This window comes from Grampus griseus, assembly GCF_964374135.1.
Source record: "Grampus griseus genome assembly, chromosome: 12".
NCBI classification, from domain to species: domain Eukaryota; kingdom Metazoa; phylum Chordata; class Mammalia; order Artiodactyla; family Delphinidae; genus Grampus; species Grampus griseus.
In genome coordinates, this window is record NC_139006.1 from 6,497,836 (window position 1) to 6,514,702 (window position 16,867).

General features: G+C 38.5%; 1 protein-coding gene across 1 annotated transcript in view; it reads left to right on the forward strand.

The window, feature by feature from the left end:
• Positions 1 to 16,867, forward strand: part of SBNO1 (strawberry notch homolog 1) — a 58,186-nt gene that overhangs the window by 27,477 nt on the left and 13,842 nt on the right. The window contains exons 12-27 of the mRNA XM_082667917.1: positions 70 to 223; positions 685 to 867; positions 1,401 to 1,498; positions 3,231 to 3,382; positions 5,041 to 5,238; positions 5,875 to 6,042; positions 6,141 to 6,316; positions 6,786 to 6,917; positions 8,273 to 8,408; positions 9,137 to 9,249; positions 9,340 to 9,411; positions 9,882 to 9,981; positions 12,293 to 12,367; positions 13,047 to 13,193; positions 13,632 to 13,726; positions 13,827 to 13,919. Of these exons, the coding sequence (XP_082524043.1) occupies positions 70 to 223; positions 685 to 867; positions 1,401 to 1,498; positions 3,231 to 3,382; positions 5,041 to 5,238; positions 5,875 to 6,042; positions 6,141 to 6,316; positions 6,786 to 6,917; positions 8,273 to 8,408; positions 9,137 to 9,249; positions 9,340 to 9,411; positions 9,882 to 9,981; positions 12,293 to 12,367; positions 13,047 to 13,193; positions 13,632 to 13,726; positions 13,827 to 13,919 (2,092 nt within the window). The remainder of the gene's footprint in view (positions 1 to 69; positions 224 to 684; positions 868 to 1,400; positions 1,499 to 3,230; positions 3,383 to 5,040; positions 5,239 to 5,874; positions 6,043 to 6,140; positions 6,317 to 6,785; positions 6,918 to 8,272; positions 8,409 to 9,136; positions 9,250 to 9,339; positions 9,412 to 9,881; positions 9,982 to 12,292; positions 12,368 to 13,046; positions 13,194 to 13,631; positions 13,727 to 13,826; positions 13,920 to 16,867) is intronic.

A 16,867-nucleotide genomic window follows, 5' to 3' on the forward strand; every position in this document is an offset into this window, starting at 1 on the left:
ATCTCTTCCATGTATGTTAAAGCTCTACTATATTTAATGATAGTTACTGTGTGTTTTAATTTTATTCAGAGGTGTTGGTGCCATGGAAATAGTTGCTATGGATATGAAGCTTAGAGGAATGTACATTGCTCGACAGCTGAGCTTTACTGGAGTGACCTTCAAAATTGAGGAAGTTCTTCTTTCTCAGAGCTATGTTAAAATGTATAACAAAGCAGTCAAACTGGTGAGCATGTTTTTATTAACTCTTAGTACTTTTAATGTACCTGATAATGTATCTGTTAGCCAATTTTGTCCAGTCAGGAGTATATTTTGTCCAGTATACTCCTGTCAGCTCACAGGAGTATATTTCTGCTATAAAACAACAGATAAATCACTGGTTCCTTATTTTCCCAATTTTCTCTTTGTTAAAGTAATTTATAAAAAATAGCCATTTATTTTGGTTGTATAGTTTTTAAAATCACAATGTAACTGTTTCCTAAAATGACTGCATTAGTTAATAAGAATTTTGGGACAGCTCTATGTGAGCGTCCTAAAAAACATTTGTTTAGAGATTCCCAAGTTACTGAAAATGCTTCGTTGAGTTCATGTTAAATGGTGTCTTGCACTTTATTTTGATTGAATTAGTCATTTTAAAATCACACTCAAAAGATTGAAATATCTAAAATGTTGATTGTGCACCTTCAGTGGGTCATCGCCAGAGAGCGGTTTCAGCAAGCTGCAGATCTGATTGATGCTGAGCAACGAATGAAAAAATCCATGTGGGGTCAGTTCTGGTCTGCTCACCAGAGATTTTTCAAATACTTGTGCATAGCATCCAAAGTTAAGAGGGTTGTTCAACTAGCTCGAGAAGAAATCAAGAATGGAAAAGTAAGGTTCATCTTTGGTTATGTGTTTTAGTCTTTTGGGTGTTGAGCCTTTCTACTTAAAAAAGCCTTTTTTTCTAAAGGGTACTTGTAAAAAATATTAACATAGTAAGACTTTAAAAAATGCATTTTTAAGATAATAAAAGCAATACGTGTTTATAAAGAATTTGGATAGCTCAGAAAAGTATAAACAAACATCACTATAATTTGGCTAACCATAGATGTAACAACTGATAACACATGGATATATATATTACATTAAGGTGTTTTCCTTTTTGGTAAATACATATTTAGTTAAAGCACAAAGAACTGGGGCAGGGGCTTCAGTAGTGTCCACTGTTGTAATACTGTTTCCTAGATAAGTGTATTACATGTAGCATGTCTCAAATATATGTAGAATAAATAAATTGGTACACACATACAGTAATGGGTAATTCTTGTTTGAAATCTTTTTTTAAACTAAATATTTAAAATAAGTCTTAAGAAACCACGTAGATATTTTTATTTATAATTAATAATATTCTTTTTTGCCTCCAGTGTGTTGTAATTGGTCTGCAGTCTACGGGAGAAGCTAGAACATTAGAAGCCTTGGAAGAGGGTGGAGGAGAATTGAATGATTTCGTTTCAACTGCCAAGTAATGTTTATGGTTTTGAGTTTTTACTTAGATTAGTTTAAATGTTGGCATTTCCTGGAGGCAAAATTTTTGCGTTTTAAAGTTTTTCTGATTTTAGTTTTTATGGTCCTGTGTATGCCTAACAACATGTCTATTGGAAAACAAAAACATAGAAATGCTGAAATGTTAAGTATTTTGACAATATTATGTCCAGTATTTGGACTAACTGAAGGGCTTGATTTTTGTTTGTTTTGTACATCTTGGAAATCTGACAGCTTGGTTTAAGATACTCAGTTTTGTTTTGGCTTTGTGTATTGGAAACTACCATTATCCAAAGGAGCAGTATAGTTTAGTTTGCCCTAGTTTAGTATGCTCTAATATAAACATTGCAAATAATCCTGAGATAGTCAAAAGAGATTTTAAAAATGTTTTTAGACACTGTTTTTCAGTTTGTTTGCCTGACAGACAGTTCTAACTCTGGTAGCAAAATTAACAAAATAACTTTTGCTGCCATGCTATCTTTTGCCTTAGGGGACACATTCAAGTGGCTCATTTTAAGATAGATATAACTTAAAACTACTTTTAAAAGCAAAACATGCACCTGCTAATCTGTATCTTTCCTGTGCTTGCCTGCCTAGTATTGCCTCTGAAATGATAGGCACTAGTTACAGGGAGCTATTAAGAGTTGAAGTGGCTACTCCAAATTGAGATGACCCTTAAGTATGAAATAGACACCAGGTTTCAAAGACTTAAAGAAATATAATGTAAAACATTTCATTGATTACATTTTAAAGCGATATGTTAAGTTAAATAAAATATTAAAGTTAGTTTCACAAGTTTTCTTCTACTTTTTAATGTAGCTACTAGAAAGTGTAAAAATTATGCTTGGGTTGCACTGTATTTCAGTTGGACAGTCTTGGCCTAGAATATTAAAATTCATTTGAGCTGGATTATCAGTATTTTGTAAGATTGAATAAAATGTACTTTTCATTTTTTATTTTTTAAAAATTTATTTTATTTCATTTTTATTTATTTTTAAAATTTTTTCTTGGCTGTGTGTGTCTTCATTGCTGCATGGGGGCCACTCCTCGCTGCAGCGCACGGGCCTCACATTGCGGCAGCCTCTCCCGCTGCAGAGCACGGGCTCCAGGCACGTGGGCTTCAGTAGTTGTGGCACGTGGGTTCAGTAGTTGTGGCTGGCTTGAGGGCTCTAGAGCGCAGGCTCAGCAGTTGTGGTGCATGGGCTCCATTGCTCCGCAGCATGTGGGATCCTCCCGGACCAGGGCTCGAACCTGTGTCCCCTGCATTGGCAGGCGGATTCCCAACCACTGTGCCACCAGGGAAGCCCCAAATGTATTTTTTAGTAAGACATAGATTTTATTATTTGTAACTCTTGCATGTACCTGAAAATGGAAAATATATGTGAAATAAATTGGTTAAAGGATTGTTAAAGTCCTTTACATTCAGAATCCAACTCTTTTGAATCACTTGTTGACTCGAGTCACTGTTGTGCAATTTTTCTTCATGGAGTCTTCCTCTGTGCAGCAGTTCTGAAAAAGAATCAGGAACCATTGGTGCTGAGTTCCTAACAGCTTTACAGTTATGTGGAGCTAACCTACTTTTGATATCCAATTTGGAAATGCTGCTAATAAAGTATACTTATTTTAAACAAATACATTCAGTAAGATTTTATGTATAATAAACTATTTTGCATACTGAGCCACTAACTGTCACTTTTTCTCTCTTCGAACAGAGGAGTGTTGCAGTCACTCATTGAAAAACACTTCCCTGCTCCAGACAGGAAAAAACTTTATAGTTTGCTAGGAATCGATTTGACAGCTCCAAGTAACAACAGCTCACCAAGAGATAGTCCTTGTAAGGAAAATAAAATAAAGAAGCGGAAAGGTGGGTACTTTTCTTTAAATGGTGCTGGAAGTAGTATAAATTTGAGCATCTTGATGCAAGCTGTATTTTGGGAATGTACTGCCTTCCTTGAATTGGCTCATGTAGTTTTTTTTTTTTTTTAAGGAAGTGTCTTTCTTTCTTCCTCCCTCCCTCCCTCCCTCCCTCCCTCCCTCTCTCCCTCCCTCCCTGCCTCCCTCCCTTCCTCCCTTCCTTCCTTTCTTTTTATGGCCGCACCACATGGCTTGCAGAATCTTAGTTCCCTGACCAGGGATTGAACCTTGGGCCATGGCCATGAAAGCACGGAGTCCTAACCACTGGACCACCAGGGAATTCCCTTGGCTCATGTAGTTTTTGAATGCACAAGTAATCCCATTTTAAATTGGGGCTTTAACGATTTGACTGGTGCTGAGTAGGCACTGTATTGAGCACTGCGCACACATGATCTCATTCAACTTGCAAGGGATCCGTATGAAAGTAGGTTATATTTTTTCAGTTTTATAGACAGAGGAAGCTAAGGCACAGAAAGACTAAATGGTTAAGCGATATCCCCAGGTTGGCACAACTACTGGGTGATAAATGGGGAACCAAAATCCGGGCCTTTCTATTGTCAATGCTGTGTGTGTGAGTGTGTGTGTGTGTGTGTGTGTGTGTGTGTGAGTGTGTGTTTATATAGTCTTCTTTAAAGAGACTTTTGTTAGTTTATTATTTAATTATTAGGAATACACTCATCTTTGTTTGTTAGACATCTTATAATAATACAAACTTGGGTTTGTGTTTAGGTGGTTACTAAGTAAGCTCTCTGACTTTCAGAAGGTAACTTCTCAGGCTCTCTTTCTCTAAAATGGTGATAATAACTCATATTGTGAAGACTATCATACTGTGTTCTAAACACAGTGCCTGACACTTTAACCTAACCTTTCATCGGTTCTAAGAAATGCTTTTTTTTCCCTTACGTTTTTAATATGCCTGAAAGTAGGTTGGCTATTATAATATAATTGACAGTATTTTTTAATTTTAGTGGCACAAAAAGTAAAGCTGAGTCCTAGAGTCAGTAACAGAGTAGTCAGATAGATAGATGGTCATGTTTCCCTTTTTTGAATTATGTTCTCACCATCATTAATATGTGAACATTTTAATGTTCTGCTTAGTTTTGGTTGGTTTATTCCAGATATCTTTTATGAATATTCAGTAAGATAATTCAGATCAGCACCTTGTTTGACTTTTAAAAATGTAGTTTTATAGATTAGTTTTTTTAGTATTCCATAAAGTATTTGCATATTTTATAAATCTGTAATTATTAGGCCTCTTCTCTCAACCTGATACACAAATTGTGACAATGCCAGAGATTCTGTTTCATCTCTGTTGTCTTGAGATGTTTATTTTGAAACTTGTGCACTTGAAGGCTGTCTTGCATTTGTACTTATGTACCTGATTTCTTCTTAAGAATAATTGAATATAACCTGATTTCTTATAGGAATCCAAAAGGCTAGCTCTTGTTTATGAATTTTTAATTGTTCTTATATACTTACACAAATGCTGTTTTTCTTCATTTCTCATTTGAGTTAACTAAGTGTATTAGCTCATGAACTAAATGTAGCTTCCTGGATCTTTAGAACAGTGTGTTTGGGCTGACTCTCTTGTTTGGGGTTTGAGGATAGGTGAAGAAATAACTCGAGAATCCAAAAAAGCAAGAAAAATAGGTGGCCTTACTGGTAGCAGTTCTGATGATAGTGGAAGTGAATCTGATGCCTCCGATAATGAAGAAAGTGACTACGAGAGCTCTAAAAACATGAGTTCTGGAGATGACGATGATTTCAACCCATTTAGAGATGAGTCTAGTGAGGATGATGAAGATGGTGAGTTCATGAATCTATTAAATGTAAGCTAAAGGATAGTTATTTCTGTGTATTTGTTTATTTATTTTTGGCTGCGTTGGGTCTTAGTTGCGACAGGCGGGATCTTTTGTCGCGGCGTGCGGGCTTCTCTCTAGTTGTGGCACGCAGGCTGCAGAGCACATGGGCTCTAGTTGCGGCACACGAGCTTAGTTGCCCTGTGGTATGTGGGATCTTAGTTCCCTGACCAGGGATCAAACCTGCATCCTCTGTAATTGGAAGGCAGATTCTTAATCGCTGGACCACTAGGGACGTCCCTATTTCTGTGTATTTGAAATGGGGTATTGTACTAAAACCTTTTTTTTCCTATAGAAATCATCACACAGATTCTAATCTTTGCTTGGTGGCAGCTCCAAGCTTGTCTGTCTTCTGGAGGGTCAGCATATTTATGTGAGATCATGACCTCAATTTTGTGCACTTAAGTATAACCTCAAACCATGGAATTTACCTCATGGTGTATGGGTGTACTGGACCTCTGAAGTTGGTGGTGGTTTACAAGTTGTCGCTCAACAATACAAAAAAACTCAACGGTTGTTTCCTTTGGAAATTCTGTACTTGTGTTAACAAATGATTTGATACGTGTCTTTCCTTAATTTTCAGATCCCTGGTTAATCAGAAAGGACCACAAGAAAAACAAAGATAAAAAAAAAAAGAGAAGTATAGATCCAGATTCTATTCAAAGTGCCTTATTAGCATCAGGTCTTGGATCAAAACGACCTAGTTTTTCTTCTACACCAGTAATTTCACCTGCTCCTAACAGTGCACCAGGTATCCATGTGGAAGCTTGCTTTGTCTGTGAAATGTACTTTTAAACAAAACAAATATTTAAACTTTGTACTGATTTTTAACAAATGTACTTCATCTAGCTAACAGTAACACCAACAGCAGCAATAGCCTTATAACAAGTCAGGATGCCGTGGAAAGGGCCCAGCAGATGAAGAAAGACCTACTTGATAAACTAGAAAAATTAGCTGAAGACCTCCCTCCTAATACCCTGGATGAACTTATTGATGAACTTGGTGGCCCTGAGAATGTTGCTGAGGTAAATATGACTTGATCAGGGCTGTGTCTCTTCTAGGTAATTTTTTGCCACTTCCAAACCCTTTAGAATAAGTGATATATTTGGTATCATCATATAATTATCTAATATCCTCTATTAGATCTTAGAACCCTTGCTCTACTCTAGTTGTCATCCTAGAGCAAGTAAATTCCTGCCCCTATTATCTTGAGTATCTGCCCCAAGACACGGATCTCTGTTATTGCACCTGTCATGCAGTCTTTGTTATCATTGCCGCATGTCTGTTTTCTCCCCTGGAATTTGAACTTTTCAGAACCAGGCACTGTGTTGCAATGTTCTCTCTCCCCCAGTGCCTGATGCAGGACAGGTTGCACAGTACATGCTGGTTTCATTATCCCTTTCACCTCCCACCGAGTTTCTATGTTGGGAGCCCTGAGCTTCATGCACCGTAGTCAGCTACATTAATTGTAAGTGACGCTGTTTGGCTTTGCAGATGACTGGCCGCAAGGGGAGGGTTGTAAGCAATGATGATGGAAGTATATCTTATGAGTCAAGATCTGAACTTGATGTCCCTGTGGAAATACTAAATATCACGGAAAAACAAAGATTTATGGATGGAGATAAGGTATGTTTTTCTGGGATGCTTTTTGGCGAAAAGAATAATGCCCATACATTTGGATTAATCTTTAGGTTTTTTTCTTTTAATATAAATCATGTCTTTTGAATGTTCTTACTCTATTTTTTTAAGTAAGTACACATAATCACTGAACATTTTACACGTTTTCATTATTTTCTTATAAATCGAATGTGGTGTTTTGTGCATAGAATTAGATGTAGCTCTTGATATCTTTGGAGGCCTTTGAAGTCTTTAATCAGAATATTGTGTTCTCTCAGGTCATCTTAGTGGCACTACACCTAATGCTACACCCTAGTGTCAGTGTAATCTTGAGTCTAGAAATATATTTAAGCACATGCCCCGGTTACTGGGATCCTTTGATCTTGCTGTTTATTGTCTTGCTCTGCCATGTCCTATTGAGACGATTTACTCTGAATGGTTGTAGATTACACTTGCGTAACTGACCACTGCAGAGGTCGTGGTCACCTTCAGAGGCCCTTTCTGTATGCTCTTATTGTTAAGTAAACTTCATCAATTTTCAGATTCTCAGATCAGTTCTTCCTCCATCTAGTCGGAATTGCTATAAGCGTTTTGCTAAAAAATAGGAGCACCACTTCAACCTCCTTCCTTAATCTAAAGGGGGTAGAATAAAATCTTATCTCTTCATCCACATTTTGCTTTGTATTTCAAAATTTTTTTGCCTCTGCAACTAGAAAATAGACAGTAGCTATTACCATTATCAAAGTTGTCTTTTAAATGTATTTAAAAGCTCATGTTACATATTTTAAAGATTATAGGTAGAGGTATTATCAGTTATTTTAAGTACTTGTTTCGTTAGTAATTTAGGCCCGTGTGCGTTAGAAATTGTATTAGTTGGGATCAGATTTGGCTGTTAAGTGACAGAAAATCCAAAATCATATTCGCTTAAAGTGGAAGTTCATTTCTCTCATGTACAAGTTTGAGTAGGTGGACCAGGACTGGTATGACCCCTTGAAGTCTAGGTCTCTTCTGTCTTGTTCCTTTAATATGCAGCCTTCCATTTCCTAGTTACCTCCATATTTCAGGTTCAGTCATCACACCTCTACATTTCAGCCAGCAGAGAGAAAAAAAGAGGAGGGGAAGGGCATATCTTTGATTAGGGACATTTCCTGGACGTTGTTCAGGTGACCTACTGGCTGGAGTGTGCCCACACTTAGCTGTAAGGGAGACTGGGAAATGTAATCTTGATTCTGGGTGTCCTTGTAACCATGTACAGCTAAAACTGAGAGTTAGGAAGTAAAGGAGAATACGTATTGGTGGATGTTTCCCCACCTCTCTTTGTGCAGAAGTGATCTTTTGTTCTTTTTTCCTTACATTTGATACAGAATATTGCTATCATCTCAGAAGCTGCCAGCTCAGGTATTTCATTACAAGCAGATAGGAGAGCTAAAAATCAAAGGCGAAGAGTTCATATGACCCTGGAATTACCATGGAGTGCTGATAGAGCAATTCAGCAGTTTGGTAAGCTCCTACACTGAGTTTCACTTCATAGCCAGGAATTACTGGGGAAATATTTTAATGCTAGATATACTAAACTTGACACATATGTAGGTTTTGGAGATGTTTGTGTATTGCATATACCTTAAAATATAGAGGGCATCATGAATTTATTTCTTGGCTGTTTTAAAAGCTGTAAAAGACCTATGGTAGGGCTTTCTGGCATTATATTCAAGAATGGGGCTCCTCAGGAGTATCTTCATTGTAGATCTCCAAGGGTGTTATCCATGTCAGAGCAGCTGCCACTTGATGTCTTTTTCAACCCCCAGTAGCTTCATTGAGGGCACATTGCTCCTCCCTTCCCTTCCATCTTCATGTCCCTGTGACCTGGTGATTTTAAAACAACAACAACAACAATTTTGGGAGAATCCAGAGCAGCTGTGCATCAGCAACATTGTGGTCAACTAAACTGGGGTAGCACCAGTAATGTGTTTATCATTTCATAATTTTATGGAGTTTCTGCTCCCCCATAAGTGGGAGTAAGGTTCTGAATACAGATGTTGTTCAAGTTGGCGTTTTTGATTTTGTGCCTTTTGGGGAGTTAGGGTAATTGTTACATTCTTTAATTTTTCTTCTGATTTAAAGATTTCTGGATACCAGCTTACTGTTAAGTGCTGGGAATAGGTCTCAGAATATTAGTATCTAGAGAGCACAATCAGCGAATTTTTTTTTTTTTTTTTTTGTCATTACAGGACGAACTCATAGATCAAACCAAGTTACTGCTCCGGAATACGTCTTTCTGATTTCTGAATTGGCAGGAGAACAAAGATTTGCATCTATTGTTGCTAAAAGACTTGAGAGTTTGGTAAGTTTTTGAGTTATATAGATGTGTGTAAAAGATGATATATGTTAACCTGTCTTCTGTGCCTTGATTGGAGATTTTATGTTTGGATAGGGTGCGCTTACACATGGAGACAGAAGAGCAACAGAATCCAGAGATCTGAGTAGGTTCAACTTTGATAATAAGGTACATTTCAGCTTTCACTATCTGTGAAAAATGATTGCAGTGTATGGTGTCTGTAAGGAACAGAAAGGGAAAGTGGTTGCTGTTTAAAACTTAAAGCTGTCTCCTCTTATGGTTTTGCTATAAAGTCATGGCTAGTCCTATAAGACACGTGGCAGTTAGATCTTTGGTGATCAACTGTGCAATATAATCATCTTCTCATTCCTATTGGAAAATAAGATTATAATAAATACTTGTGGATGAATGAAGTGTGAGTTCCCAGAAGTAAAGAAAGTTGTTTATTTGTGGAATGCCTGCTGTGTACAAAGGTGTGAATGAGGCACTAGGCAGTGTAAAATATATATAAAAATAATTGAGTCCTGCTATTTTTGACTCTTTGGTACAATAATAGTTTTTATAGCATTCACTTGGTCATGTGGTTGAAGAGTATCCAAATGCTGAAACTTGTTAAATTTATTTGGTTTTTATTGCAGTATGGAAGAAATGCTTTAGAAATTGTCATGAAATCCATTGTAAACCTAGATTCTCCTATGGTATCACCACCTCCAGACTATCCTGGAGAATTCTTTAAAGGTAACTTTTAAAAATAATCATAACAAAGGAAAATGAGTACTGACAAGAAGGTACAAAACTCATTCTAACATGTGCTGTTGTTTTTAGTTTTCTTTGGACATAAAATGTATAAAATTTAGAAATTGATAGTTAACAGACACCTAAATTGATGTCTTATAATAAGCAGTAGATTTATTAAATTTTCATTCAGGTGACGTGTTTTTACTGTTGATAGAGTTCGTTGCATGTTGTTTAATACTAGATTACTAGAGGAAAAATGGTTTTGTTAGATTAATTTGAACATGACTATGCCAAATAGCTTTTAAAATTTAAAGTACCTAGGTAAATAATCTGTGGGGGCTAGTGGAGGTACAGATAAAACTGGCCGTGTATTAACTGTTGTTAAAACTGGGTGCTGGGTACCTGTGGTCCGTAGAATATTCTCTTTACATTTGTGTGTATTTAGAAATTTTTATATTTAAAAAAAAGTCCTAAGTAGTGCTATAGAAATTCTTAGATGTATCTTGCAAATCTGAATAGATTTTACCCCATTAATATTAGTAGTCTGGGTGATTTCAGTAGTTCAGCAAACTGAAAATATTTTGGAAAATAAACAGATGTAAGGTATTTGAAATATTATCCTTATAGAGTTAGCATTTTTTACTAGGAAGTCCTTTCCAATTGAACCCATGTTTAGTGTTGGTAACAGTCCATATTGACATAGCTGGCAGGGGTGCTTATAATCACTGATGGCATTTAACAAAACAAAAAACCAATAAAGTCTTGGCCCTGTTCTTTTTCTCCCTTTCCCTTTCATTCCCTCTTATTTTCTTTTTGTTTGGTCATTGGAGGGATTGTCAAAAACAACTCCCCAATTTATTTCTAATTCTAAAAAATTACATGTTTTTTATTCATTATAAGTGATGAAAACAATCTAAAAGTGAATAATGAGGAGCCCATACCCTCTCCTTAACTACCTGCTACCTACCAGTCTCACCTGCTGAGGTTAACAAATGTTGACAGTCTGAACAGGGGCAGCCTTAACACACCTTTATCCATTTGTCTAAACACAGAGCTTTTTAAAAAAAAAACATGTTAATATTACTTGCAACGTACTTTTCTCACTTGGTACATCACAGGCATCCCTTACAAATCAATAGCTATAGTACTAACACGTATTTTAACAGTTGTGTAATATTCTACATCTAGCTTATGTAACAGTTTTTCCCTTGTTGATGTTCAAGTGGCTTTCATTTTTTTGCATCACAAACAGTGCTGGAATTATAGCAGCTATCCTTCTATTCAGGAATTTCCTCCCATAGGATGGATTCCCAAAATGAGGATTTTTTGCATTGGAGCTCTTTGGCTACAGAGTTGTCATCTTCTGCAGAATCTACACATTTTGAGCATGTAGCAGTCTAGCTGATTAAATAAATGTGTAAATAGGATATAATTATGCTTCCTGTTGATCCTTTTCTCTTTCTTAAACCCTTTTTACTGTAAGTCTGGGTTAGATCCTGGACACAAATACTTTTTAAAAGTTTTATAAACTGTCCTCTTAGTAACGTAATTCAGAACATGTTGACAGTTATACACGTTGCTTATCTTCTGCATCGCCTTGTCAGTACTGATAGGTAACGTTTGGAAAGGAAGCATGATTATTTCCTTATATAAATTATTTAATCAGTATCCTGCTGTATGTTCGAAGTTGTTTAGATTCTGTGGGTGACAGCTTTGTAGCCAAGGATCTCCACTGCCAAGGGTTGTTGTTGAAAAGATACGACATTTTAGTGAAATAATAAAATATAATGTGAGGTTTGAGTATTCTAGGATTTTAAAGATCTTTAGGGGCTGTGGGTTCCATTTAATTCAGCTAATAGGAACTATGGAAGATACATAGACTGTGTCTTATATGCTAGAGCTTGATCTAATTTGATTAGTCAGTTAACAGCTCATTGAGTTATTTGGGCTATAAGGTTTATTTTTTGTTTGTTTTAATTTATTTTTATTTTTGGCTGTATTGGGTCTTCGTTGCTGTTTGCAGGCTTTCTCTAGTTGTGGCGAGTGGGTTTCTCACTGCAGTGGTGCAGTGGCTTCTCTTGTTGTGGAGCATGGGCTCTAGGCGTGCGGGCTCCAGTAGTTGTGGTTCGCGGGCTCTAGAGCACAGGCTCAGTAGTTGTGGCGCACGAGCCTAGTTGTTCCACGGCATGTGGGATCTTCCCGGACCAGGGCTCTAACCCGTGTCCCCTGCATTGGCAGGCGGATTCTTAACCACTGCGCCACCAGGGAAGCCCTGGGCTATAAGGTTTTTTATAAATTTGTTTTATTACAGATGTTCGACAAGGACTGATAGGAGTTGGCCTGATAAATGTAGAAGATCGTTCAGGAATTCTTACTCTAGATAAAGGTAATGGTATGACTTTTGTATGTATGTTCATAACTGTTGCTGTATCATTATAGCCCATTTTGTTGTTTATGCTTTCGTCAAGTTGAAGGGGAAGCTTCAAGTCTCTAGGTCTCAATCCCTCATTACTGAGTGCTCACAGAGCATTCTGGGTGGTTTTTGCTATGAATAACTATGGTTATTCAAGAAATTAAATCTCTATTCTCTACATAGCAGCAGTTCTCAAACCAGGTTGCGTATATGATCAGCTGTTGAGTTTTTAAAAAAGTACTGAAGCCAGGGCAGGAGCTCAGACGTCGGTAATTTTCCAGAAGCTCCTGGGCATTCTTACTTGTGCAGCCAAAGTTGAGCTTCACTGACTTAACAGCACTTAAACTTTATGGGTTAAGACTTAATGTTGGAAAACTAACATTCTGTTGTGCTAAATTATATTCATACCTTCAGTAAGCGAAGCTGAAGATGCAAAAATTCAATTTGGCAAACATCTTCTGAGCATGTAGTATAGTCGTGCTAATTGCTAGAGGTAGAAGCGGTCGAAGTATAGCCCTGTTCTGGGAACGGTACAGGAGTTGTGAGGGAAGTCTTAGAGAAGAAAGTGAGACTCTTACTAGGCTGAGATGAATAAATTTTTTAAATTGCCATTTGAATGCATTAAATCTTTCATACAATCTTGTCATTGCAGATTATAACAACATAGGAAAATTCTTAAATAGAATTTTGGGCATGGAGGTGCATCAGCAGAATGCGTTATTTCAGTATTTTGCAGACACACTTACTGCAGTTGTTCAAAATGCCAAAAAAAATGGAAGATATGATATGGGAATCTTAGGTAAGTTGGGAAATTTTTAAAACATCTTATGTATTCTTTTTTTCTTTCTTTTTAATTAATTAATTAATTTTATTTTTGGCTGCATTGGGTTTTCTTTGCTGCACATGGGGTTTCTGTAGTTGCAGTAAGCGGGAGATACTCTTCGTTGTGGTGCCTGGGCTTCTTGTTGCCGTGGCTTCTCTTGTTGCAGAGCATGAGCTCTAGGTGCACGGGCTTCAGTAGTTGTGGCACGCGAGCTCTAGAGCACAGGCTCAGTAGTTGTGGCGCATGGGCCTAGTTGCTTTGCGGCATGTGGGATCTTCCCCGACCAGGGCTCGAACCCGTGTCCCCTGCATTGGCAGGCGGATTCTTAACCACTGCGCCACCAGGGAAGCCTGTCATATGTATTATTGATGAAAAATTTTTTTTATACTTATATGTTGCTTTTTCTTGTTCAAGATCTTGGTTCTGGAGATGAAAAAGTGAGGAAAAGTGATGTTAAGAAGTTTCTGACTCCAGGATATTCAACCTCTGGCCATGTAGAATTATACACGGTAAGTTTAGAAAACGTGCACATTCAAGTATAATATCATTTTCTGGTAAGCATTCTCCGAAGTGAGTTTAATTTAAATTTTATTATTATTTTTTTTACAGATAAGTGTAGAGAGGGGAATGTCCTGGGAGGAAGCTACCAAGATTTGGGCTGAGTTGACAGGACCAGATGATGGCTTTTATTTGTCATTGCAAGTAAGGCTTGTTTCCCTTAAATGTTAGTTGTTAAGATGTGTAATGTGTTTTCATTGCCAGCATTGTAATTACCTGTTCGCTTTGTGCTGATTTTCCAATTGTATTTAGCTTTCTGTGTTTTGATAATTTATCACTGTAATTGTGATATATTTTTATTTAATACGTTTTGAGGAGTATTATTAAATGCTAGTTTTAAATTATTACTTATTGGGGAATTCCCTGGTGGTCCAGTGGTTACTATTCCACACTTCCACTGCAGGGGGCACAGGTTTGATCCCTGGTCAGGGAATTAAGATCCTGCATACTGCGTGGTGTGGGCAAAAAAAAAAATGTTTACATATTATTAGTAAATTGAACCCTTTTTTTCCATAATTTAGTGAGTGACCTTCTTTAGTCATAATAATGCTTTATGTCTTCAAGATTCAGTTTTCAGTTATTAGTGTAACTACATTCATTGGTTTAGTATTTGCCTGTGGACAGAGCTAAGGAGAGAGGATGTGTGAGTGTGTATGTGTGTGTGTGCACGTGTGTGTACGTGTTTACATTTAGACATATACATATATACACACAAATGAATGCATATTTATTTGTCCTGATCAAAACTATGGAATTTTGGGGCTTCCCTGGTGGCGCAGTGGTTGAGAGTCCGCCTGCTCATGCAGGGGACACGGGTTCGTGCCCCGGTCCGGGAAGATCCCATATGCCGCGGAGCAGCTGGGCCCGTGAGCCATGGCCGCTGAGCCTGTGCTTCTGGAGCCTGTGCTCCGCAACGGGAGAGGCCACAACAGTGAGAGGCCCACGTACCACAAAAAACAAACAAACAAAAAATGTGGAATTTTAATCTTATCTCTTCTCTGATTTTTTTTTTTAATTTATTTTATTTTTGGCTGTGTTAGGTCTTCATTGCTGTGCGCGGGCTTTCTTTAGTTGCAGCGACTGGGGCCTACTCTGTGGTGCGCGGGCTTCTCGTTGTGGTGGCTTCTCTTGTTGAGAGGCATGAGCTCTAGGTGCGCGGGCTTCAGTAGTTGTGGCACGTGGTCTCAGTAGTTGTGGCACGCGGGCTCTAGAGCACAGGCTCAGTAGTTGTGGCAGACGGGCTTAATTGCTCCGCCACATGTGGGATCTTTCCAGACCAGGGCTGAACCTGCGTCCTCTGCATTGGCAGATGGATTCTTAACCACTGCGCCACCAGGGAAGACCTTTCTCTGAAATTTTGGTCTTCTTTCTTCCACACTAATAATCCCTGTTCTTCAGGGCACACAGGATGATAAAATATCATGGATACTATGCCCCAGTATTTTGAAAATATTTTTGTTGTAATAACTTTTTTTGCATAAGCTTACTTTATGCTATTTAAAAAATAGTTATACTGTTTCTGCACGTCAACATATGGCAATTATATAGTATACTCTTCTTCTTTTTTTTTTTTTGGTACGCGGGCATCTCACTGTTGTGGCCTCTCCCGTTGCGGAGCACAGGTTCCGGACGCACAGGCTCAGGGGCCATGGCTCACGGGCCTAGCCGCTCTGCGGCATGTGGGATCTTCCTGGACCGGGGCACGAACCCGTGTCCCCTGCATCAGCAGGCGGACTCTCAACCACTGCACCACCAGGGAAGCCCTATACTCTTCTTTTAACCCTTAATTAATCTTAGTTCTACAGGTAATTAATTTATAATTAAAGCTCACCACTCACTCACTAGTCCTTAGGTTAATATCTCTCTAGTTATTTTGTCTGAAGCCCATTATGTAGTAGATTCAGGAAGGGCTTATGGAAACATTACTCCCTGAATTCTTACGTGCTGGTAAGTTTGTGCCTTTGTACTTGAAAGACAAATTTTACCAGACATGAAAGCTTTTTTTTTTTGCGGTACGCGGGCCTCTCACTGTTGTGGCCTCTCCTGTTGCGGAGCACAGGCTCCAGACGCGCAGGCTCAGCGGCCATGGCTCACGGGCACAGCCGCCCCGCGGCATGCGGGATCCTCCTGGACCGGGGCACGAACCCACGTCCCCCCTGCATCGGCAGGCAGACTCCCAACCACTGCGCCACCAGGGAAGCCCAGACATGAAATCTTTAGTTCACGTTTTCTTTTCTTGGATATCTTAAAGATGCTGCTACTTATTCTTTTGAGATAGAGTTGCTGTCAAAAAAATTTTTTTTTAATTATTTTTATTTTGGGCTGCGTTGGGGCTTCATTGCTGGGCGTGGGCTTTCTTTAGTTGAGGCGAGCAGGGGCTACTCTTTGTTGCGGTGCGCGGGCTTCTCATTGCGGTGGCTTCTCTTGTTGCACAGCACGGGCGCTAGGCGCGTGGGCTTCAGTAGTTGCAGCATGTAGGCTTCAGTTGTTGTGGCTCACGGGCTCTAGAGTGCAGGCTCAGTAGTTGTGGCGCACGGGCTTAGTTGCTCTGCGGCATGTGGGATCTTCCCAGACCAGGGCTTGAACCTGTGTCCCTGCATTGGCAGGCAGATTCTTAACCACTGCGCCACCAGGGAAGTTCTCTACGTTTTGTTAACTTTTTAAAATTATGGTAAAATATATAACAAAGTTTGCCATTTTATCCATTTTAAAGTGTATGATTTAGTGTCATTAATTATATTCACAATGTTGTGCCAACATCACCATTAAACAGTAGCTTTCCCCTGGCCTGATAACCTTTGATCTATTTTTTGTCTATGAGTTTGCGTATCTTGGTACCTCATATAAGTGGAATCGTGCAGTATGTGACAGTTGTGTCTGGCTTCTTTCACTCGGCATAATGTTTTCAAGGTTCGTCCATGTTGTAGAATGTGTCATAACTTCCTTTCTTTTTGTGACTAATATTGCTTTGTATGTGTGTAGCACATTTTACTTTTTATTTGCAAATATTGGGTTGGCCAAAAAGTTCGTTGGGGTTTTTCAGTAAGATGGTACCAAAAACCCGAACGAACTTTTTGGCCAAGCCCTTTATG